The following is a 22,383-nucleotide window of genomic DNA, read 5'->3' as shown; positions in this document are numbered from 1 at the left end:
CGTGAAGGTCACACCGGGGACAGGCACAGACGGTGCAGCGCTGTCCTTCGCTCACCGAGCGCTCATTTGAATGCTTAATGGCTCTGCTCTTCAGCGGCGCTCACAGCCCCGCTACAGCGGGTGAATTTCGGGGCGTGCTGGGGCTGGCCTGGGCTGCAGCTGCCCACGAGGAGATGGGGAAGCACAGCTCTGCATTCACGCTCACACACAGACGGACGGACAGACAGACACTCACACACACACACACACACACAGACCGACACTCACACACACTCACTCACACACACATACACAGAGACAGACAGACACACACACTCACTCACACACACACACACAGACGGACAGATAGACAGACACTCACACACACACACAAAGACAGACACACACACACTCACACAGACACTAACACACACATACTCACACTCACTCTCATACACACACACACCCACACACACTCACATACAATCACACACACACACACTCACACACACACACACTCACACACACACACACACTCACACACTCTCATACACACACACTCACACACTCACACACTCACACACACTCACTCACACCCTATTTGCACAACCAGGGTGCTGCTGGTGCAACAGGTGGGCAAAGCAGCCGATAGCAGGAGGTTTATTTGCCCAAGCACAGCGGAAACCATTTGCAAGCAAGCCCTTCTGTTATTCATTTAAAGGAGCCACCAGAGCATTTTAGATAAATACATTTGAGAAAACAATGTTCTCGCTCATGGATATTCCACGAGCAGGAGAAGAGAATACGTTTGACAAATAAATTATTTGTTATGAAGCCTTTGCTCAGTTCTAGTCAGCACATACAAAAGAAAATAACATGGAAGGTATAACATTAAATAAGCCTATGATCATCTTTTTAATTTTTTAGACCACTGCACCTTAATGCATTAATAATTCCACTGAGTTTCTAAGGCTTACTGTGAGAAAGCTACTTGGGATTTTATCCGTGGGTTTTCTAGGGTCAGAAGATCCATATTTCACTCCATCACCCAACCTCCTGTAAGATGCACTCATAGGGGCTGTAGGACACAGAGCTCCACACAGTTCTTCTTATATTTAGACAAAACATTTACATTAGGTGAAAATATGCCCTTCAGAAGGTAAGTGGTCTTGATTTAAACCCACAGAGTGTTGGAAATCCACCTCCTTGCAGAAGCATCACTGCAGTCAGCAGGGACCGCCAGAGCTGGTGGAGGTGTGGGAAGGCTGAGATCCTGGGAAAAGGACATACCTGGAAATGGGAGGGAGAGGAAAAAATGTGAAAGGCAGGAGCCTCCTGGGTAGATATAAAATAGTAGAAAAGGCCTTTGAGGGACTCTGAGGACCCAAAATGACTGGGATGGGATGGGATGGGATGGGATGGGATGGGATGGGATGGGATGGGATGGGATGCTGGCAAAATAAAGAGACAGTATTGATGGCATCCCAGTCTCAACCAGCAAACAGTCAGCACTGACAGGATTTCATGAAGCCAAGCACCTGGGAACAAAAACACCAAACCAAACCAAAAAGAGAGCTGTGATGTACCAATGAGGTCAGCAATCTGGGGATGATGGCATGCCAGCAAAGGACACACACACCTCTGTCCCCAAAGCAAACCTGGGGCACAAAAGAGGGGAAGGTCTCTGGGAGGGAGAGCAGGCTGTGGAGGGGTTGTACCACCAAGCTGTGTGCCCAGATCTGTTTCCTCAAATGATTTCCAGGAGTACTGGTTTGGTGGCTAGGCTCAAGGAATAAGTAAGTTAAACACAGTAACTAAATCTAACAGAGTTATGGTAGGTGACAGCATTACTCAGACACATCACTGCAGACCTGTTCTGTCTCATGGCCATGAAAAAAAAAGGGTCAACCCAAAAATGAGCTGGGAATGCTTCTGGAGCATGGACCAGAGAAGAAGTTTTGCATTACCAGATATGGGAAAACAGCAGAAGAAAAGTAAAGATGAGTCACATTCACCTAAATTAACTGCTGTCCTCTGTCCATAGTGAAATCTATATTAACAGAGGAGTAAACTAGTTGATTAAAAAATGACAACTGGATAAAAAATTATTGAGAAAATACTTTTTAAAAATTACATCTATGGAATGTGGCTCAGATTTTGCCTACACATAGACATGGGCTAAGTCTGAATTTTATAAATAATTATTCTGGAGTCACCACCACTGCTGATGTCAAACCTCTGTCCAGATGCCAACTATCACTGAAATTGCTCCCTGAGCTTGCACTAAAACCAAAGTGAGCAACAAAAGCTGGGGATGCTTTCACAGGCAGAAAATAGTGGCACTGCAAGTGCCAGACAGTCCAGCCAACTGTGACCTGCACTGACACCTGTGCACAGGGCTCTCCCAACTCACCCCGTGGGCAGCTGCTCCCATCCAGGGCAACAGGCTGAAAACTAGCAAAAATGGTGATGAGAGCCCAAAAAAAGCAAAATGAGCTTTTCTCTTGGATGTGAATTCGAACGTGCTGAAGTCCAACATCATTCTGCAAAGAGATTTTGGTGCAGTGCCCTAGTGATAGCTGCTGGGTACAGATTACCCAGTTCTTAAATTGTCAATCTGCAGTGAGGGGACAGCAGGTATCTTACCTGAAATGAGAAGGCTGTTAAGCCACTGAACCCTGAGGTGCAGCATTCAGGTGACCAGTGACTGGTCAAAGCCCCAGGGGACACAAAGAGATGCTGGTTCTCCCCCAGCTGTCTGATCACCACTATAGGGGATGTGCAGCTGCTCTGAGATCCCGCAGGACCGTCTGTAGGGTATTAGCCAATTTTTTTTACATGTTTCACAAGACTCTAGCACAAGAATTGAGTAGTTCTGATGGTTGCAGAATCAAGGGCAACAACCCATCTCCACCCATCTCCCCAGCTCAGGGCTGAACTGTGCAAAGTCACGGCTGTGCCCAGAAAAGTACTCGCCACAACGCTGAAAAATATATCGTGAATATGGACTGAGATAAAACGCTGTGAGGCTCACAAGGGGAATCATGCGCCAGTTCATGACCTCTAAACGGCACCATGCATTTCCCCACTGCCTGGTACCGAGGCATCCCACCTTCCCTAATGCCCAGCTGTAGGACTTTTGTCCACAGGACCACAGTCCTGAACGCTGGGCGGGGGGGGAGAGAAGGACCTCCCCCCTCCTGGGGGAGGAATGAGTCTAAATCACATCTCTTGAAGACCAGTGGTCGCCTGTGTTTCCCTCTCCTGCGCGCTCGGGTGTGGGGCGCTTCAGAGCCTGCCGTTCTCTGCGGCTGACCCGGGCTTAGCCAGGAGCTGTGGGCATCTCACTCCCACAGCACAGAGCCAGGGGGAGCACGGGGCCGGAGCGCCAAGCACGTCGAGGAACGGGGAGGAAACTCCAGCAAAAAGCTGGGATGGCAGGCAGAGGAAATACAGTTTCTGTACTTCCCTACAGAAAGCTTCTACACAAGCCTTTTTCTTCCGCATAGACACTGATAAATCGAATTGTGATATCTATAGTAGATAGCGATAAATAAGGATTTTCAGTAGTTGTTATCGTTTTCTTCTCCATTGCAAAGAGAGTAAAAAATAAACAACAACCAGCTTGTGTAAAAGCCTGGGGATGGGCTGCGGCTGCGGCTCCACCCATGCGCAGGGCTGGCAGGGAGCGGGAACCCAGCGGAGGGTTCCCGACTTCAGCAGCCGGTACCGAGGGTTGCGGGATGCGCCGGGGACGGGATGGGTACCGACTGCTCACGGACCAAAAGCTGCCGTGCGCTCGGTCCATGGGTCACAGCCTTGTGTCGCCGGTGGCCGCCGCAGCGAGGGCAAATCCTCCCCAGCCGAGACAGACGCTATTCCCAGCGAGGTGAACAGTTTCTCACCTGGTCTTGAACCGACCCTGCACATTTCCAACCACAACGCCTGTAACAGAGCTTCGCCCTGTCTCCGCCCTAAGATCAAACACCTCTCCCCAAGCCTGACAGCGCACTGCCATTTTGTAGCCACATCCCCTCGCAAGGAAGGTTTCGCGGGGGAGCGCTCCCAACGACGGGGCTCTCCGTAACGCGAAAGAAAGATGAACAGGGAGAAACAGTGACAAGCCCAAAGCCCACTGCAAACGCCGTTCCCGGGCGGCCTGGGCAGGTGCGGCAGAAGGGTGTGCGCTGGTGCCGCAGCCGTCGGGCGGGGGTGCCGCGGTGTCCCGGCCCCGCTGCGCGGCAGGCGGAGCAGCGCGGAGAGCTGCGCACCTGCCCCGCGCTCCCGGGCCAAGCGGGGCCGGCACCGCCCCCGCCGGGGCCGCCCGCTCGGAGGGCAGACGGCGAGGGGGACACCCCGGGCCGGCCGGAGGGTCCCGGGCAGTGCACGCCTGGGAACGGGGGACTTGCACAGAGGGCCGGTCCCGGCAGCGGCAGCGCTCCCGCTGCTCCTTCCCGGCAGGGCCCGAGCGGAGCCGGGCGCGGGTGGGTGCGAGGCCGCTCCCTGGGGAGAAACTCATCGCGGAGACTCCGGGTGCGAGGAGCCGGACGGATATTGTTCTGGCAGCGGCAGCCGAGGGTGTTAATGTAGGCTGGCTGGAGTGAAATAAGGCAAATATTTCTGTTTGTGCCCTCCTGCCTCTCTCAGCACCGGCTGTCAGTCCCCGGGCTTGTTATCCGTACAAGGTATCAGTTTGTTTGGCTGAGCTCAGCAAGGTTTTCTTCTCAGAGCAGAACTATAATTGCTATAATTCTACTGTATCATTTGGATCATTGCAGTATTGTTGTTTTCTCTCTCTCGTTCTCTCCCTGTAATACTGCCATAACGCGCTCCAGTGTTAAATTAGCAGGTTGCAGGGGGAAGGGAAGAAAAGAAGGCGAGGGAGAGACCATAAATGACTAAAAGTTTGTTTAAAAGAATAAATAAAGCAACAAAGTGAATTGGCAGAGGAGAGCTCGCATCGCAAAGCATTTTTGCCTGCGAACGGGAGTACTGCGGGCCCGCCCCACGCCCTGGGCTGGCCGGGGCCGCGTTTCCTCCGGCAGGGCCCGCCGGGGCGCCGGGAAGTGGGGAAGGGGAGGCCCCCCGAGCAGGCTCGGGCACGGGGAGACAGGGACCGGGGCGGGGACGGAGTGAAAACAAGCTGCAGACGGCTGGAAGGCCGCAGCACGGCTGGCTGCGCTCCGCCCGTCCCCGACAGCCTGGAGCTCCCTTCCGCCGCAGCCCCGGCTCGCACCGCCGGCAGCCACCGGAGGGTCTCGGCGCTGCGGAAGCCCTCGCAGATGCCGCACCGAAGGTCCCCCGTGCCCTCCGGCTGTCGCCTGTGCCGCGGCGGGTCCGGTTCCCCCCTCGGGCAGGCAGCTCTGCCCGTCCCCGCTCCGCCGCTCGCAGTGTCTCGGCTCGCCCGCAGCAGCTTGGCCGGAGCCCGGCAAGGCAGCGGAGGGAAGGCAGATGCGGGCCGGGCTCCCCGGCTGCCGGAACGCCGCTCCCGGCCCGGTGCTACCCGCGGCTCCGCGCAGCTTCTCCCGGGCAAGCCCCGGCAGGGAAGCCCGGTGGAAAAGTCGCGGTGGAACCGCCCGGCACGGCCAGGGCGAGAGCAAGAGGCGGCAGCCCCTCTGCTCGCCGAGCCTCGCCAAGGGCACCCCTGGGTATTCCTGTCTTTTTTTTTCTTGGTTGACTGGTTTGGGATTTGGGGTGGATCTTTTTTAGTTACTGAGTTAATGAACTAATTGCCACTCCTGCCGGGGATGGCAAAAGCTCCCTAGAGCTGAGCACCGAAGGCAAACGGGGCAGCTTTGCGTACCCGGCCCAGGGTACGGATCGCGGGGCCCGCCGGCCGCGCACGTCGGGGCGCTTCCCGCTGGCGTCGCCCGGCCTGCGGATCGGGGGGAAACGAAGAGGGTGAATGAGGGGTAGGAGCCCCGAGGGGCCCCGCTCCCAGGGAGGGGACGACTCTGGGTTTAACATTTGTCCCCTGCGCACGCACCTTTAGGGCTTGGAAGTGTGTGCGTGTGCGCCCTCGGGCGTGGGCATAGCCAGAGCGGCGTTGAGCCCACGCCAGCACGGACACAAGCACGCACTCTCTTATTGTTTATCTTAATTATCTCTGGTTAATTAGGAGAAATCAGTTCCGCACGGCAGTTGTAGCATGAACAGGGAAAATTGAGCTGTCTCCGCTTCGGTGCTCGGGGCTGGGCATCACCCGAACGAGAGGACGGGTTATCTGTGGTGACCGGGAGCAGTTTCTCCGACGTGTTTGTGCTTGCGGGAGTCCGAGAGTAGGAGCGCACACATGAGCGGGGACGGGCAGAGCTGTACCGTGCCCATCAAAACTGAGCCCAAACTGACCGGATAGGGAGCCTGAACTTGTGACCGCCCAACAGGGAAGCGAAAGGAGGGAGCATAAAAAGGTTTTCGGGTCCCGAAGCGGCGTGGAAAGCGCCGGCGGAGGGGAGATGTTTGTGCGGAGAAAGGCGGAGGCTGTCAGGGCAGGCAGGGGGCTGCCAGACAGCACCGCACCGGGCTGCGCGCCCTGCCCTGCCCTGCCGGGGGGAAACTCTTCCCAGCTCCCGCACTCCGCCGGTCGGTCCCGGCCGCTGCCGCGGAGAGCGCCGGGCGCGGACGCGGCGTTTCAAACAGGGCGAGCGCGCGGCCCCGCGCAGCACCGCGCCCAGACGGAGCTGCCCGCGGGAAAACGCGGCGCGGATCCCCCGGCGCCGCCCACGCCATCCCGCCCGGGAATTGCCGGGGGCGAAGGAGGGGTCGGGCGGGGAGAGAGCCGCCGTCGGGGCGGGGGGGGGGTGGGGACGGAGGAAGGCGTGCCGCGGGAACTCCGCCGCCGCCCATCCCGGACGCCCCCGACGGCTCCCCCGAGCGGGTCCCCGCCGGCTGCCGCCCCCACGGAGCGGGGGCGGAGCGCGGCGGGCGGGGCGGGGCCGGGGGCAGCGCGGCGACTCGGGGCGGGCGCCGATCCGGGGCGGTCCGAGCCGGGCTTTGCCGGGCGCCGTCTGTCGGTGGCCGCCCGGCCTCCGGCGGGAGCCAATCAGGGGGCGGCTGCCCGCACGTGGAGCCGAGGGGACTCAAGAGCGCCGCGGCCGCCGCTCACTCCCCCCGTGACGGGCGTCCCGGCGGCACCGGGCAGCGCCGCGGGGGCGTCCGCGCCGCCGCTCCCGCCCCGGCCCCACGGCTCGGCCCCGCTGCCGCCGCCATGAGCGGCCCCTACCCGGAGGAGAGCTGTGCCGAGCGCCCCGAGTGCAAAAGTAAATCGCCAACTTTGCTGTCCTCCTACTGCATCGACAGCATCCTGGGCCGGCGGAGCCCCTGCAAGGTGCGGCTGCTCGGTACCGCGCCCACCCTGCCCGCCATCGCCGCCCGTCCTGACGCTGACAAGGCCGCGCAAGGTAAGCCCCGCCGTCCCATCCCGCTCGTCCCGTCCGTTTTCCCCGGATCGGGCAGGCCCGGCTGTGTGTCCCCCATTCCCCGCACAGCCTGCGGCTCTGCTCCGGCCCCGGTCCCCGCCCGCACCGCACGGCCGGGCGCCGCCTCGGAGCTGCGGTCGCTGTTATCCCGTTACCGTGCTTGTTAGCGGCTGCTTTGCTGCCAGGAAGCGCGGCCAGAGCCGTGCCCGGAATTCGTCACAATTCTTTCCCTGGGGGTCGGGTACCGGCGCTTTAGGCTGCTCTTACTTTCGATATGGGTGTAATTTTAAAAGCCGAAATAATCGGTGCGAGATGCGATCCGTGTGGGGGAAAAGCCTGGCCCGTTCGCATTAAAACCTGTAACGGGTTTCGGCCAGCGAGCCGGGGCCGCGCCCGGCAGCAGCCGGGGCAGTAATAACGGGCCGCCGGCAGCCGCCGCCCCCGGCCCAAGTTGGGAGCAGCCCCCTCCGGAGCCGCGGGGAGCCCGGATGGGCAGCTCCTATGGGCGGCCTTGCTCCCGCTTTTCCCGGCGTACACTGCCGGGCGGGATTCTTTCCTACAAAACCAAAACTACACTTGGGGACGGGGGGGGAAAATTATAGGAGGGGGGAACAAAACAAAAAAAAAAAAGCCAGCGGAGGACTCCCGGGCCGCCGGGCGGGCGCAGCGGGACCAGCGCTGCCCCGCCATGTGGGATGTGGTCCGGCACTGACCGCTGTCGGAAATGTGCCGGGGCAGGCCCGGGGCTGCCAGGGCCCCCGCAGCCTGTCTGGGGCTCAGCGGCCGGGAGGAATTTCTTCCCTGGCTGGGAGCAGCGGTGCGGGCCGGGCCCGGCCTGAGGGACGGGGTAGGAGGTGGAAAATGGTGCACGAAGGATGGCTGAGGGACTGGACTCTTGCCCTGAGCTCTATTCGCGTAGATCCTACTGACCGTGTCTTTCCTTCTCTCTCCCTTTCTTTCTTTCTTTCCTCCGCACCCTTCTCCCCGCCACGCCTGCCCGCTCCGTCCGACTGCTGCGGCCGTCTACGCCACTTTCATGGCTTAGGGTCCCCTAAGGCCAGTCCCCCCTTCGAGCCGGCCGAGCTGCACCTTCCCCCCAAACTGCGCCGGCTTTACGGGCCGGGCGGGGGCCGGCTGCTGCCACCGCGGGCGGCGGGGCCGCGGGGGGACCGGACGGAGGGGCGACCGGAGGGGGGCGCGGGCCCCGTGCCCGCTGCCGCCCCGTGGGACACGCTGAAGATCAGCCAGGCGCCCCAGGTCAGCATCAGCCGCAGCAAAAGCTACCGTGAAAACGCGCCCTTCGTGGCGCCGCCGCCCGCCCGGGACGAGCTGGGCAGCCCCGCCGCACACGTCGAGGAACGGCCGGGCCCTGCCGCGTCGGCCGCGGAGGAGGAAGAGGAGGAAGAGGACGAAGAGATGCTGGAGGAGGACGAGGACGAGGAGGAAGAGGAGCTGGAGGACGACGAGGAGGAGGAGCTGCTGGGCGAGGACGGCGGGGGGCTGCTGAAGGATGCCCGCCGGGGCGCCACCGCGGCCCCCGGGGCGGAGGGCGGGGATCTGTCCCCCAAGGAGGAGCTGCTGCTGCACCCCGAGGACGGCGAGGGCAAGGACGGCGAGGAGAGCGTCTGCCTCTCGGCCGGCAGCGACTCCGAGGAGGGGCTGCTCAAGAGAAAGCAGCGCCGCTATCGTACCACCTTCACTAGCTACCAGCTGGAGGAGCTGGAGAGGGCCTTCCAGAAAACCCACTACCCCGACGTCTTCACCAGGTACCGGCGCCGGGGCCCCGGCCGAGCGCGGAGCGAGCGAGCCCCGGGGGAACGGGATGGGCTGCAGTGCGCTGTACCCCCGGCCCCGGCGGTGAATCCTGCCTCGGGCACCCCCGGGCTGGAGGAGACGGGGAACGGGGCCGGGTTCAGGGGGGCCCCGGGGCCGGCAGAGCCCGGGCAGGCCCGCCCCAAGGCCGCCGCCGGGCGCTATTTTTACCGCTGCCCACCCCTCCTCTCACCGCGGCGCTCCGGGATCGGTTTCGCGCTGCTCGTGGGCTGGAGCCCGGCCCGGGGAAGCCCCGGCAGCGGCAGAGATCAAAGCGCCGCTGCCTAAAAATACCGGCCCGGCACGTCGGGGCCTCTTGGTGCCCGGAGTTGCCCCCAAGGAGCCCAGGGGGGCCCAGCCCGGCTCTGTTCACACTGTTGGGGACATTTTCCCGTTGAAAATGGGAGCTCGGTGATGGCGGGTCTGGCCAGCGGCTCCCCCGCGGGAAGCGCAGGCAGGGAGAGAGGCAGAGCCGCCAGCCCTCTCCTCGGCGCTGACCGAAAATTGCAGCTCCCCACTCCCGCCTTAAGGCTAGAGGGGGATCGAGTCCCCAGAATCGCACTTTTCGATCCCGAAGACCCTCCCGGTTTCTCGTTTGTTTTGCCCGGGGGTTTGGGTTCGGGGCAGCGTTGGAACAGGAGTGTTCACGGGGACATTTTTTTTTTTTGCGTGGACCTTGGAGCCGCGCATCGCCCGCGGCGCTCACCTCGGGGCGCCGCCTGGCCCGGCCCCGGGAGCGGCTGCCCGGGCTGTGTATGGACGTACCGCTGTTTTTTCGTTGGTGCTTTTTTACGGCTTTGGGTTTTGATTCAGGGCTTTTCACGCCCTGAGGGCGCGGGATTCCGGCCGCGGCAGGGTCCCAGTTATGCTGGGAATGCTCCTCTCTGGGACACGGAGCTGATGAGCCATTTTCCAGTGCCTGTTTTCCGATTTACCTTAATTGTGGCAATGTGAACCTCCGTGTGGAGCTTCCCGGCTGCCGTCCCCTACACGGCAGCTGCGGCTGGCAGTGACCGAGTTTGGGGAGCGGCGGGGAGGGAATGCCAAACCCTAGAGTCAGTCCCAAGAGGCGCCCGGCTCGGCGGCCGGAGCCGGGCCGAGGGCGGCAATAGGCGCTGTCCGCCCGCGGCCCGGCCCCGCCAGCCTCGGGCACCGGGATTTCGGGCGCGGGCGATTGGAGGTGCCCCGGGCTGACGGCGGCGTCTGTGTCTCCCCCAGGGAGGAGCTGGCCATGAGGCTCGATCTGACAGAAGCCCGAGTGCAGGTGAGTGCCAGCGGCGGGACCGGGACCGGCGGCGCCCGGGGAAGGGTGGCCTGGCCCCGCCAGGGCCGAGCCATCGGCTGGCGGATCCCCGTGTGGTTAAACTCAGGGCTCCCGGTTCCGTTGTTAGAAACCCGCTCGGCCGCAAGTCGGGTATTTGGCTGCCATCAAATCTCCAATCGGGCTTCATAAAAGCCCACTTAGTGCTAGAACAAACAGGGCCATTTGAAGGCGAAATGTTGTTTGATTTCCTCTCCGCCTGCACAAGGAGCTGGCTAATGCTATTTGATTTCCCATTTTTGATAGCAATAAGCCTGCATTGATCTAATAGTGAGTGAGTGCAATGCTATTAAAGGTGTTTGCCGCCCCATACCAGAGTGCATTTCCGAACCCGGGTCTCATAACCAAAGAGACGATAAACATTGGGATGCCCTGATTGCCAACAGAAAACAGATGTCTCTGGGTTTGAAGCTGAGCAAATCACTTTACAGTTAAAATCGGGCGCTGATAAAGCATAATAAATTCCATATGGCTCATTTAATACACAACAGCTTCTTGCATTAGAGGGGCTAATGATGAGATTTGTCCCCTCCTTTCTGTTGACACATTTCTCCATTGTCAAACAGAGATGTGACAGCAAATCAGTATTTTCAGCTCAGGGGAACAAGTCGTGGGAAAGTTAAATAACTTTTTTAACAGAAAGACACCCCCTTTCTTTCTCCTCTATTCATGGCAGAAGATGTAATTAAGTGAATATGAATTATGAGAGTCCCTTCGTTTACCTTTGGGTCTACTCAGACTTATTAATTCAATAAGGGGGAATTGTAGTGAGGACAGCTTGCTAATTGAGTTTTAGCAGGGAGGAGAGACGCTCCCTCCGTGCCAGGCTGTTGCCTTCCTCACGAGCACAATGCCTCTTCGTCGTGGGTGCCCGGAGAGGCGTGCGTGGAGATCAATTCCCGCTGAACAACTGCAGGGAGACTCGCAGCGCTGCTGCCTTCCGGGAAAGAAGGGTCTCATACTGAGCTTACAAAGCCCAGCATTACAAGGAAAACTCTGCCCACACCTGTCCCAAAAGATTTACAAGCATCTCTCTCTCAAAGTCTCTGTCTGTAGGTGCGTGTGATAGCCCCACATTTGGTTATTAACGGAATATTTTATTTTCCTTTGAAATACGGTTTATTTTCCTCTACCTCTCTCCTGCTTTAAGCAGTTTTATTTCACGATTCTTGCTTTGTGGGAGGGGTAAAAGAAAGAAAGGACGGCAATGCCATGGCAGCCTAACTAACGTTCATAAAATAGATTTTAAAAGGGCAGCCTTGAAATCTATATTTGTTGCTTTGGTTGCCTCACAAATTATTTCTTCGTTTGCGATATCAGTGAAATTACGATTTTTTCCCTCTCTTTAAATCTGAAGGGGAAAAAAAAAAAAGTCTACGATCCCCAAACCATATAATTTGTAAATATGCCCTTTAACGAAAAAAAGAAAAAGAGTCGCGGTGTGGGTGTGAGTGCGGAATAATTCCCGCGTAGTCCCCTTGGGAATTCATACTGCCGCTGCTCCAGCGCAGCGGGAGCCGCCTCCCGCTCCGCTCTCTGCCCGCACCGCCGCCCTGCGCCCAGGTGTGCGGAGCGCGGAGCTGCTGCGCCCCTCCGGGAGCCGGGGCCCGCCGCAGGGCCGGGGCTGGCACCGAGAGCCGCGGCTCGGCCCCCGGCGTGGGTCGGCTCGGCGCGGCACCGGCACACGTGAGCCCTTGGGGCGATCCCGCTTCGGGGGCGGCGGAGGAGCGGTGGCCGTCGGGCCGGTGCGGGGCTCCTGCGGGGCTCGCCGCTCCGAGGGCGCGGGCAGGCGTATTAAAACCGGTTTTTCTTTTGGCTTTCAGGTATGGTTCCAGAACCGTAGGGCTAAGTGGCGGAAGAGGGAAAAGGCTGGGGCTCAGACACACCCCCCAGGTTTGCCTTTCCCTGGTCCCCTGTCAGCAACTCACCCCCTCAGTCCATACCTTGATGCTAGTCCTTTCCCTCCTCATCACCCAGCTCTAGACTCCGCCTGGACCGCCGCCGCCGCCGCGGCCGCCGCCTTCCCCAGCCTGCCGCCGCCGCCCCCCGGCTCCGCGGCGCTGCCCCCCGGCGGGACCCCGCTCGGCCTCGGCACCTTCCTGGGCGCGGCCGTGTTCCGCCACCCCGCCTTCATCAGCCCCGCCTTCGGCAGGTACCGCCCGCCCCTCCCCGCGCACCGGCACCGCGCTGTCCTGAGGCGGGGGCGCCGGGCTGAGCGCGGCCCCACACGGGACCCGCCGCGCGCGGCCGCCCCGCCGTTCGAACTTGGAGCGCCTCGCAGCCGGCGCCCATTGGGCGCCGCGCGGGTCACGTGCTTCCGCCGCGGCCGCTCATTGGGCGGGGGCGGCTCCCCCGCCCGCCCCCCGCGCGGCCGCGGGTTCCCCGTGGGGGCGGCCGGGCCGGGGCAGGGCCCCGCGGGAGCCGCCCGCGGAAAGCCGCGCTCCCCCTCAGAGTTAAACCCTTGCGTGGGTTTCCCTTCGTGCACCCGTGGCCTCTGCTTTGCTCGGGGCGGAGGTTGCCGCTATTTGGCCAGTCGTGATGAGCAGGAGCCGCGGCATCCCGGGTGCCCTGAGCCGCTCCGGCCGCGGGGGGACCGTCACGGACGGATTTTTAGCCGCGGGCATGAGTGGGGCTGAGCAGCTTCCACAGGTTCGCGTCGAGACAGCTCCCGCGGGAGGTGCGGGCAGCGCCGGGCGGCCCCGGCGGCGCTGCTCGGGGAACGGGGGGAGCGAGCGCTGCCTGCCCGGGACCGGGGGCTTCCCCTGCGCATCCCCAGCCACTGCCCACTGCCGCCTTGACTGTGGCAGTCGGGGAGGACCAGGCTCAGCGATTTTTCCTCCCTTTTTTAATTTTTTTTTTTCCCCAAAAAAATCTTTAGCCTGCCCGCCGTCGGGTGTTTCCAGCGGGTGTCTGTTCCCTCGCGTCCGCGCTCGGTGGGGAGGAGGCGAGCGGGCCCGGCGCTCCCGGCGCGGCGGTGACGGCCGTGTGTGCTTCCCTTGCAGGCTCTTTTCCACCATGTCCCCCCTGGGCAGCGCCTCCAGCGCCGCGGCGCTGCTGCGGCAGCCGGCGCCGGCCGCCGAGGGCGCGGTGGGCTCGGCGGGGCTGGGGGACCCGGCCAGTGCCGCCGCCGACCGGCGGGCGTCCAGCATCGCCGCCCTGCGGCTGAAGGCCAAGGAGCACGCCGCCCAGCTCACCCAGCTCAACATCCTCCCCGGGAACAGCACGGGGAAAGAGGTGTGCTAAGGCACGGCTGCCGGCCGCGGGGTGCGGGATAGGGTTTTTTTAGGGGGGAGAGAGAAAAAGAGGGGGAGAAGAGGAGAGTAAATACGCGAATCAATAAAGGTCACCTCAGACAGCATGAAGCAAGACCAAACGTGGGGAAAAATAATGGTGATTTTTAAAGAAAAGAGGACCAGCAGCTGAGACTGTCGTAGGTCCTCAAGTTAGGAACTTGGGGAAAGTGAATGCCTCTCGCATCATCCCTCACACGAGTGAAACGACACTTAAAACCTCCTGAATGAGTAACTCCTTGGCTGGTACATTTCTTAAATGTACGACCTGTCCATTTCCTCTATGAACATTAGGGGGAAAAAAAGAAAAAAAAAAAAAGAAAAAAAAAAAGAAAAAAAAAAGAAAAAAACCCTAATAAAAGTTACTATATATTAGCGTTTCGTACACTAAATATTTTTCCTTCTGTTTATCTGGCAAGATAAAAAAAAGAAAGAAATAGAATTGTTATTAAGAAAGTGAAACAAAAAACAATAGAGAAGCTAAGAGAGGGGGGAAAGCAACCCACATCTTCTTAAAATAGCATCCTAGGATGTCAAGTTGGTCAGTTAGAAGCGCTGGGGAACTATTTTACAAGTTGCAACAAGCTGCATATGCTAACCAAGGATGCTGACAGTGCAAACTGAAAGTAAATTTGATGCTGTAAGATAACCAGTGCACTTAGGGGAAAGGGTATATCTTTTTCTTGTTATATTCTTTATCACTACACCAACCAAGGTTTTTATATCAAACCAAAGCGAAATACACTGCTAGAATATGGACTGTTTAAGTCACTAAACTGTGATTATTAATTCTGTACATACCATTGTTATAAAAAAAAAGAACAGAGCTTTGTATATTTGAAAAGTTATAAAACAATTGCACTCAGTGTAGTGTTGTAAAAGTTTGTCATTCTGTAGATTCTTACTGTGTTGTAGATATAATAGGGTTCCTAGACAAATATTTATGTACAAACTCTTTATTTAACTTATTAACTGTAGAGGTTTCTGAAACCCTCAAGAGGCGATGGTACAGTACTTTTTCGTGTAATGTCGTTATTGTTAACACTTTTCCTTACTATCCGGTGGAGAAGTGCCACGTTCAGAAAATAAACAAAAAAAAATATGTTTAACAAAAAAAAAAAAAAAAAAAAAAAAAAAAAAAAAAAAAAAGACATCAAAAGAGAATAAGAAAGCCCTGCTGTCCTTGCGGGGGCTGCGGGGCCAGGGACCAGTCTCAGCGCCGGGGTCCCCCCGCGGGCCGGGCCGGGGTGGGCGCGGGTGGCTCGGCCGGGGCCGGGAGTGCCGGGGCCGGGCGGGAGGTGCCGCAGCCCCGTTTGCGAGCGGATCGCGGGGCGCTGGGGCACCCAGGGCCGGGCCTGTCCGCGCTGTGCCGCGGGCACCGTGGCGTGTCCCCTCCGCGGCTCGGGGCCGTCCCTTGGTGGCAGCGGTGCCACCCTCGGGGAGCCGCCCCACGCTGCCCGGGCGGGCACGGGACAGCCGCTGCCGAAAGGCGGGAGCGGGGGAGAAAATCTGGAATTTTGGGGAGCGCTTGGCCGCCCCCGCGCCTTTGGGGTTACAAAAGTTTCTCCGCGCCTGCCCCTTCGTTCTCCTAGAGGTGAACTTCTTTTCTTCCCTCTTCCTTTATTACTCCCCGGGTGGTTTTCTTACTCCTCTTTTTTTTTTTTCATATTGTTGTTGTTTTTTCTTCTCTTTTTTTTTTTTTAAATTTTTTTCCTTTTTTTTTCGGGCGCAGCGGTCCCGTGTGCCCCTTCCCCGGAGCCGAGATGCGGGCAGCCCCGGCCGCTCCCCGCGCTCCTTCCCCGGCCGCGATGACTCCTGATCCCCCCGACCAAGCCCCGGGCCCCGGACGGGCCGTCGGAGAGCCGGGGTGTGCGGTTCATTCTTTGGGTGCTTTGGTCCAGTCTCGGCAGCGCTCACAGCGGCGGGCCGGGCCCAGAGAGGAGCCCGAGGGCAGCCCGAGAGGAGCCCGGCCCGGCGGGCGGCCCCGGCTCCGGGAGGCGCCAGCACCGCGCGTGGGAGCCCCCGCGACCCTTCCCCGCAGCTCCCCCCTCCACTCACGGCATTTCACATCCCACACCCCGGTACCCCGCCCGCCCCCAGCCGTATTTTTGAGTTCTAAAACCCACCATATGCGCGCAAAAAAAATTTATGGGAAAAATAAGGCTTGTTCCTTGGACGTTATTAACGGTGCAGCCTGAAATATACATTTTTGCCTCAAAGAAAAGGGAATCATTATCAAGCCATTAGGCATTAAGAAATGTCATTCAGTCATTTTTATTCATTCTGCTGAAATCTTCGTAAAAGCCCGAATCATACTTCTGCAAGCAGCAATTTTGTTAATCCAGGGGGTTATTACTCTGGTCCCTTATTAGGATCTATACTGCTGCCAAGCAATCCTATAACCTTCTCAAAAGAAGTTTACCTCCGTGTTAGAAAACCAGTAGTGGTATTTATACTGTGCAATAATTAGTGTATTACCTGAATCCACTAACAGGTTCATTTTATCTCCGCACAAAACCCCTAGTCTGCTTATAGAAAGCTTGTGCCTCCTTTGGTGCTGTTAAAGTGGTGAAAGAGTGAATGAAGGCTGGTAGCACTTTCTCCTTTCGCCGTGCCTTAATTCCCATCTCTTTTTGCTCTCATCCAATTAGTGCAGTGTATTAAGCGGTTTATCATCTCATAGTCAGCTATTGAGAGAAACAAGGCGAACACTTTGCAATAGAGCCTGCTCTCCTTTGACACCCTCAGGTACTTACATATTCCACTGTGCTATGAATAATAGAGGAAGAATAGAGCGCTAATTCCCTCATCAAAGAATGCCTTGTCTGCTGCTTTGCTCAACAACACCATTCTGATCAAAAGAAAAGCAATAAAGCTTAGCATAACAAAACGAAACCTACTTATTAGCTTAGTGGTTAAATTAATGCAGAGCCGCTGCTATTCAAAACCAAGGTTTGAAAACAGCCTCCAACAACCTGATAATGCTGCCTTCGGGATGAAGGAATTTTAATCTGAAATTTGAAGCTGGCACAGATGAGTTAATCTATTAAACTGCTATAAGGAGGGTGCGGGAGAACTATTCAATTAAGGCACATTTAAGGTGCCCTGCAGAAGACGGGGATGGATTCGAGGGGGAAGATGTGCTCCGCTCCGGCCTTAGAAAACTGCCTTTGGCGGCGAAAAGAGGGATTTTGGCACAGCAGCAGCCGTGTTTGCGGATGGGAATTCTTTTTCATATCGCATATGTCATCAGCGAAACCTGGCCACCGGCTCCATATATCAACACTCCTCTTCCCCAACTGCAAATAAATACAAATAAACACAAACCTTCATTTTAATAGCACGACGTGGGGGAGGGGGATGTGAGGAGGAAAAAGAAGGGAAGGCGATTCAGGCCAGAGCAGCCTCAGAATGCAAACCTCCGAACTTCACTTTTCCCAAATTATTTACAGCGCGGCATTTACCAGCTCCATTTAATATTAAATGCTATAAAGATGATTTTGCGTTTCCCAGCCTTTCCGAGGGGCCAAGACGAGGCACGGTGCCCGGAGCTGATTAAAGAGGGAGAGGGGAGGGGAAAAAAAAAATCCGGTTTTTACTCCTTGCCAAGACTTCAGCTCTGATCTGACCAGCTTTGCTGAGAGGAATCAAAAAAAGCCTCCATTCGGGGTAAAAGCCCTCGTTTGCCATCCTGAACCCCCCAGTGTGGCTGCCGGGGGCTCCGGGGCTGTGCCACTCACAGCTCCTCCGCCTCGGAGCGTGGGGGAACAGCCCCTGGCAGGGCCACTCTGTGCTGCTGCACCCTACACAGTCATTCCACAACACTCTCATTTAATCTAAACATCCCTAAACTTGCAAATTAACAGGCTCTTCAGCTGTAATTATACAGATACATACAAGTGCCACAGGGTCAGGTTACGCCATATCTATCCATTTTATTTGTATACCTAATGTCTGCAGGAGAAGGTCACACTTTTCACTTTCCTAAGGCATTCTACCCAGTAGAATCAGTATATATCAGTAATATCTTCATAATCCTAATTGAGCTGGACACAAAAATTCTAAAAATCTCTGCATGGAACTACAAGAAACCAGGATCTTTTGAAGTTCTGCAACTTCAGTACGGCATCTTGGCAGCAACACCTTCTTTCCAAGACAGACTCCAAATAAAGTCTGTTTTACAATATTAACCCAACTAAACATATTGGGAAGGATCAATAGCTCACCAGGGTGGGACAACACCTGCACAACACCAGAGGCTGCACAGATTCCATTTCCCACTGTAGTGATTCCATGTGAGCAGAAATGAAAGGGTTTAGTTCCAAAAGTTGCTAGGAACATGACTGTGTATTTAGGCATATTCAAACTGACATTACCCATACTGACACACAGCTTCTCCCAAATGCCACTCTGGGGACAAATGAATGTCATAAAATACTCTGAACACAATCAGATACATGAATCCCTACAGTGCCCAACATGTTCATGTTGATCCTCTTACTTTTTCTTCAAACTCCCTTTGTTAATGGCTGTTCATCCTAAAAACAGACACAAAAGCAATTCTGTAAGACCAGGAGAAGTCCAGAGCAATATGACCTAGCATTCATATTTTCAACCATCAGATCATAAAATCAAATTCTCTTTTACTAGAAAACTTTATTTTTTTTTCCTTCAAGTATGAAAAAAACTTTACATTTTACACTGTTTAAGGTTTAAAGGCAATTTTTATAACCTTACATTAATATATCACATTGCAAACTAAACAGTGAACAGAGTACAATATTTTGTGTACAAAAGCATGCACCCAAATTTATTATCTTGTCATACCTGCTTGTCGTTTTATTAGAAGTAAATGAAAAATACAATTTGTTTGTAAAAACTATAAAATCTCCAACACAGTAATTATTACAGAACAGTAACTATGATTTGCTGCTTTCCATTCCCCTGTTATTGGTTACAATGACATCCCAAAAATATTTTTCTCTATCGATTACTTACTTTCAAATACTTTGAAATGAAACACATTTATATCCTCTGCATGAGTGAAATGGGTTTTGTTCATGTGCATGTCTTTACATCCACACAGAAATTTTCAATGTGGCAAAATGCTATGCTTAAAGATGCTTGGAAAGACTCCTAATAAAAAGATGGTCCCTATTTTTAGCATCTCCAGGTTTCAGTGGTTCTTTAATGAATTTCAAAGTAAAGCACCCCTACCTCTGTTCAGAAGGTAATAGGACATTTAAATGCATTTAGGTTTAGTATTGTTTTTAATTGGTATGTTTATGATCAGGAAGAAGATAAACCCGTGAAAAGGCAAAACATTAGTGCTCCTACTGAGACCTCTACTAACCTCTCTTCCTGAGAGCACCTCTAGTAAATACCCTGGAGCAAAGTCTAGGATCACTTACATTCCAGCAACTCTCACTGGGAATTATCCAATTAAAGCAGCAATTCCCCCACCCCCTTTTCCTTCATAGGTCTAAATACACAACAAAAAATATTGCAAAAATCAACTACTCCATATTTTAATAACCCTGGTCTCTCAATGAGGAAAAAAAGGAAGATAAAAACACCTTGAATACTTCATATCCACAAGAATCAGACATCCTGTTTTCATCTCCCATTTCTCCTCCTCCAAAGAGACAAGATTATTAAAACATCATTGTACATACTGAAATAGAGTATTGCTGAAGAGATCATTACTGATAAACAAGGGACTGGCCTCCCTCCATTTTTAATCAGTCACTGTCGTTCATTCCTGGGCTCTCCCACAGATCTATCTTCCTATACTGACGGTGAAGAGTTTGCCAAGGTTCACTTCTGAGTAGCCACTCATGGCCAGGCATTTGTCTACGGTGCTCTTCAGTCTTTTGTAGGCCTCAGAGACTTCCCTCCTCAGTTGCTTCTTCTTCAAATACTCTAGAAAAACAAAGATGAAAAACCCAAACACAAAGAGGGATTAAATGACCACAAAAAGACAGGATTTTTGCATTCATTAGACTGTGAATCAAGGTATTTTAAAACGAGGTGAATGTTGTAGATAGCGAAGAGCACATTTGTGGCAAGCTCTCCCACGTTCTGCTGCATTCCCTGCCTTTCCTGCAGGAGCTGGTGAGGGGCCATGGTGAACCCTGGCCATGGAACCAAGGCTGAAGCTCCCTCAGCCCCACCAGCACAGGAGCAGTGGGAAAACTGGAAAGAGCCACCCCTAGTCCAGTTTTGTGATCTAGCCAGAGTGAAATGGGGGCTCACTAAGTCACAGCAGAGAACGTAAGCAATAGTTGGGCTGGGTCTGAAAGGATCCCATTTAAAAGGGGCCTGGTGCCCTCACTTAGTGAGAACTATCCAGAGTCCCCAGGGGTTGGAAGCAGGGAGAGATTCTGACCCAAGGTGGCTTGAGAAGTGAAGGAGATCACAATTCATGTCCAATTCATGTCCCTCATCCCTGCTGTTAATACTGGCACTGGCACAACCTGGGACACACTTATCACCAGTATTGTGAGCTCTCAAATGCACTTTGTGTGCAGGACAGGAATCGTGATCCCCAGCACTAGGGAGGCACTGGAAGGAAAAGGGAAGTAGCACAAACAAGGAGAATTCCATGCTATTTTACCCTAAAATGGAGAGAAGATGCCCAGTATCTCAACCAGGAGATGTCAGGTTCACCTGATACATGAATGAAAAGGCTCCCAAATGCTTGATAAGAGATGTCTGAGATACATTTACTCACCTATACCTTTATGTGTGTGCAAAGTCATGTGCATGAGCCTGTACATATTTCAGCAGCAAAGACCAAAATGTTCTATTTCTGTTAGGGGCTTTTTATCAATTTTTCTGCCATTAAAAAAACCACACCCAAGGGATTTTGTTTGGGTGATTGTCCAGCTTTTCCTTTATAAAAGCTGTGAACAAAGACTAAAAGAGCAAAATATTCCACTACTCCATTATACAGCAATGCCAAGTGGATGCAGATCTGGCACAGTTCTGCTCCTACTTTCCAACCAACTCCACACTCCAGGAACACCAGCTCCTACCCAAAAGCCTGTTCCTGCAATGACACCTTGGAACACTGGAGAGCACACAGACTGTGGAACAGGGTGCCCTCCCAGACAGCTTCCCTGCTCTTAGACTGTCCAGCAGCACCAGGAGAGAACAGCACAGATACTTGCAGGTCAAGATTTGAAGCCACTGAGGTGCAGGGTAAAGCTTGTGAGCCACCAACAACATCCCTTCTATGTCTCATTAGCTTTGCCTCACTTCTCCTTGACACCTTCACAGCCCTCCTGCTCCTTTGAATACATAACAGAGGAAACTCCATCCCTTCTCAAAGAGCTTTTAGTCTACAGCACAAGTTAAGATGAAAAACCAATTGTCTCTAAAAACAGTGGAGTTTATTTAAGAAAAGGTTTTTGGGGAGAGGAACACTGGTTTTCTGAGTCTACGTGTACAAGAGGTGAAATGTCTCATTTTTGTGATAAGTCACACCTCACCTCTGTGATGTGACTGAGAGGAAGGTGTCCCTTCAGACAGCTTCACCTCAGCAGCCAAGGACTGCTACATGAGGAGATGGCAGTGATGGGAGGCATGGTGACAGAAAAAGCTATCACAGTTTTGAGGTTTGTGAAGTTCTCCTCCCTGAGGATTAACAAATATTTCTGCAGAGCCTCAGATGTTGTAATATGAGCTCAGCAGACAAGCTCTGGATACAATACAAACACCAATGTTTTACTGAGAAATTGCCACCTGCTTAGGTTTTCCATATTATTCACAAAGTTCCACTGAAGTTAACTGCTTTGCATGAAGCTATCAACTCTTTAAAAAATTAAATTAAAAATTTAAATTAACAATGCCTGAGTAAGTGAATACATTGATTAAAAGCACTTTGATAAGCACCTTTCATGCATTGTTGTGAAGGAGTCATGTATTGTGTCTGGGCAGTAAGCAAACAGAGGAAGATGCCTTGTTGAAGATACCACATTTTTACTGTTACACAGACAGTAGTGACTTAAAGTCTATTAGCAGAATTGGATTTTCCTTAAACTGCAACTCCAATACAACAAAAACTTGATTACGTGAATCTGCTCATTAACAGGCTGAAGTCACTACAGCATAAACACATTTAACGATTCTGAAAGTATTTAGATATAGGGTTAAATTAAACAAACCTTGACAATTGTCTTAACCAGATCCATAAAAACACCAATCCCACTTTGCCACAAACTGAGCTCTCACTTGTTTATGTATTTTCAAGATTAATGATACAGTAAGTGGGTTCACTTGCAACTGCTCACATTAGCCAAACCATGCTCTTTATATCAAGGAACTGTGGAAAATTCCATCCTTGTACCTCAAAACTAGGCCAAAATAGTTTGAAACTTCCTGGAGCTCAGGAGGGTCCAAGGTAAAATACATCAATATGAACAGCTGGCACATGTGAACAGAGCAGGAAGACACATTAATCATTAGAACACTGAGGCAAACAATACACCAGGGCCGAAAAGTAGGGAACAGAAATACAGACCCGTGTACAGCTCCAATTCAGGCTTCAGGGCTCCAGCCA

At 54.4% G+C, this 22,383-nt stretch overlaps 3 protein-coding genes across 4 annotated transcripts in view; 2 read left to right on the top strand and 1 right to left on the bottom strand.

Moving 5' to 3' along the window:
• Positions 1-3,622: 3,622 nt before the first annotated feature.
• LOC132087617 (collagen alpha-1(I) chain-like) lies at positions 3,623-7,095 on the top strand. The gene is made up of 5 exons (XM_059493974.1): positions 3,623-3,926; positions 4,147-4,565; positions 4,908-5,627; positions 5,792-5,880; positions 6,363-7,095. Exons 1-5 carry the CDS (start codon positions 3,623-3,625, stop codon positions 7,093-7,095), a joined length of 2,265 nt encoding a protein of 754 aa, XP_059349957.1.
• Positions 7,096-7,118: 23 nt separating this feature from the next.
• ARX (aristaless related homeobox) lies at positions 7,119-14,991 on the top strand. 2 transcript variants are annotated; one of them, XM_059466714.1, is made up of 6 exons: positions 7,119-7,379; positions 8,443-9,163; positions 10,428-10,473; positions 12,354-12,423; positions 12,508-12,682; positions 13,533-14,991. In XM_059466714.1, exons 1-6 carry the CDS (start codon positions 7,187-7,189, stop codon positions 13,771-13,773), a joined length of 1,446 nt encoding a protein of 481 aa, XP_059322697.1. In that variant the 5' UTR covers positions 7,119-7,186; the 3' UTR covers positions 13,774-14,991. The 2 variants fall into 2 exon arrangements, with proteins under 2 accessions (XP_059322697.1, XP_059322696.1); XM_059466713.1 differs by having other exon boundaries at positions 12,354-12,682.
• Positions 14,992-18,456: 3,465 nt separating this feature from the next.
• POLA1 (DNA polymerase alpha 1, catalytic subunit) overlaps positions 18,457-22,383 on the bottom strand; it is a 184,613-nt gene continuing 180,686 nt past the window's right edge. Inside the window, 2 exon segments of the mRNA XM_059466626.1 lie at positions 18,457-19,604; positions 19,606-19,742. Coding sequence (XP_059322609.1) covers positions 19,566-19,604; positions 19,606-19,742 — 176 coding nt within the window. The 3' untranslated portion in view covers positions 18,457-19,565.

The sequence above is a fragment of the Ammospiza nelsoni genome, chromosome 2 (assembly GCF_027579445.1).
Source record: "Ammospiza nelsoni isolate bAmmNel1 chromosome 2, bAmmNel1.pri, whole genome shotgun sequence".
Lineage (NCBI taxonomy): Eukaryota > Metazoa > Chordata > Aves > Passeriformes > Passerellidae > Ammospiza > Ammospiza nelsoni.
Note: the sequence above shows the minus strand (reverse complement) of the source record. Positions and strands in the feature narration are given on the sequence as shown.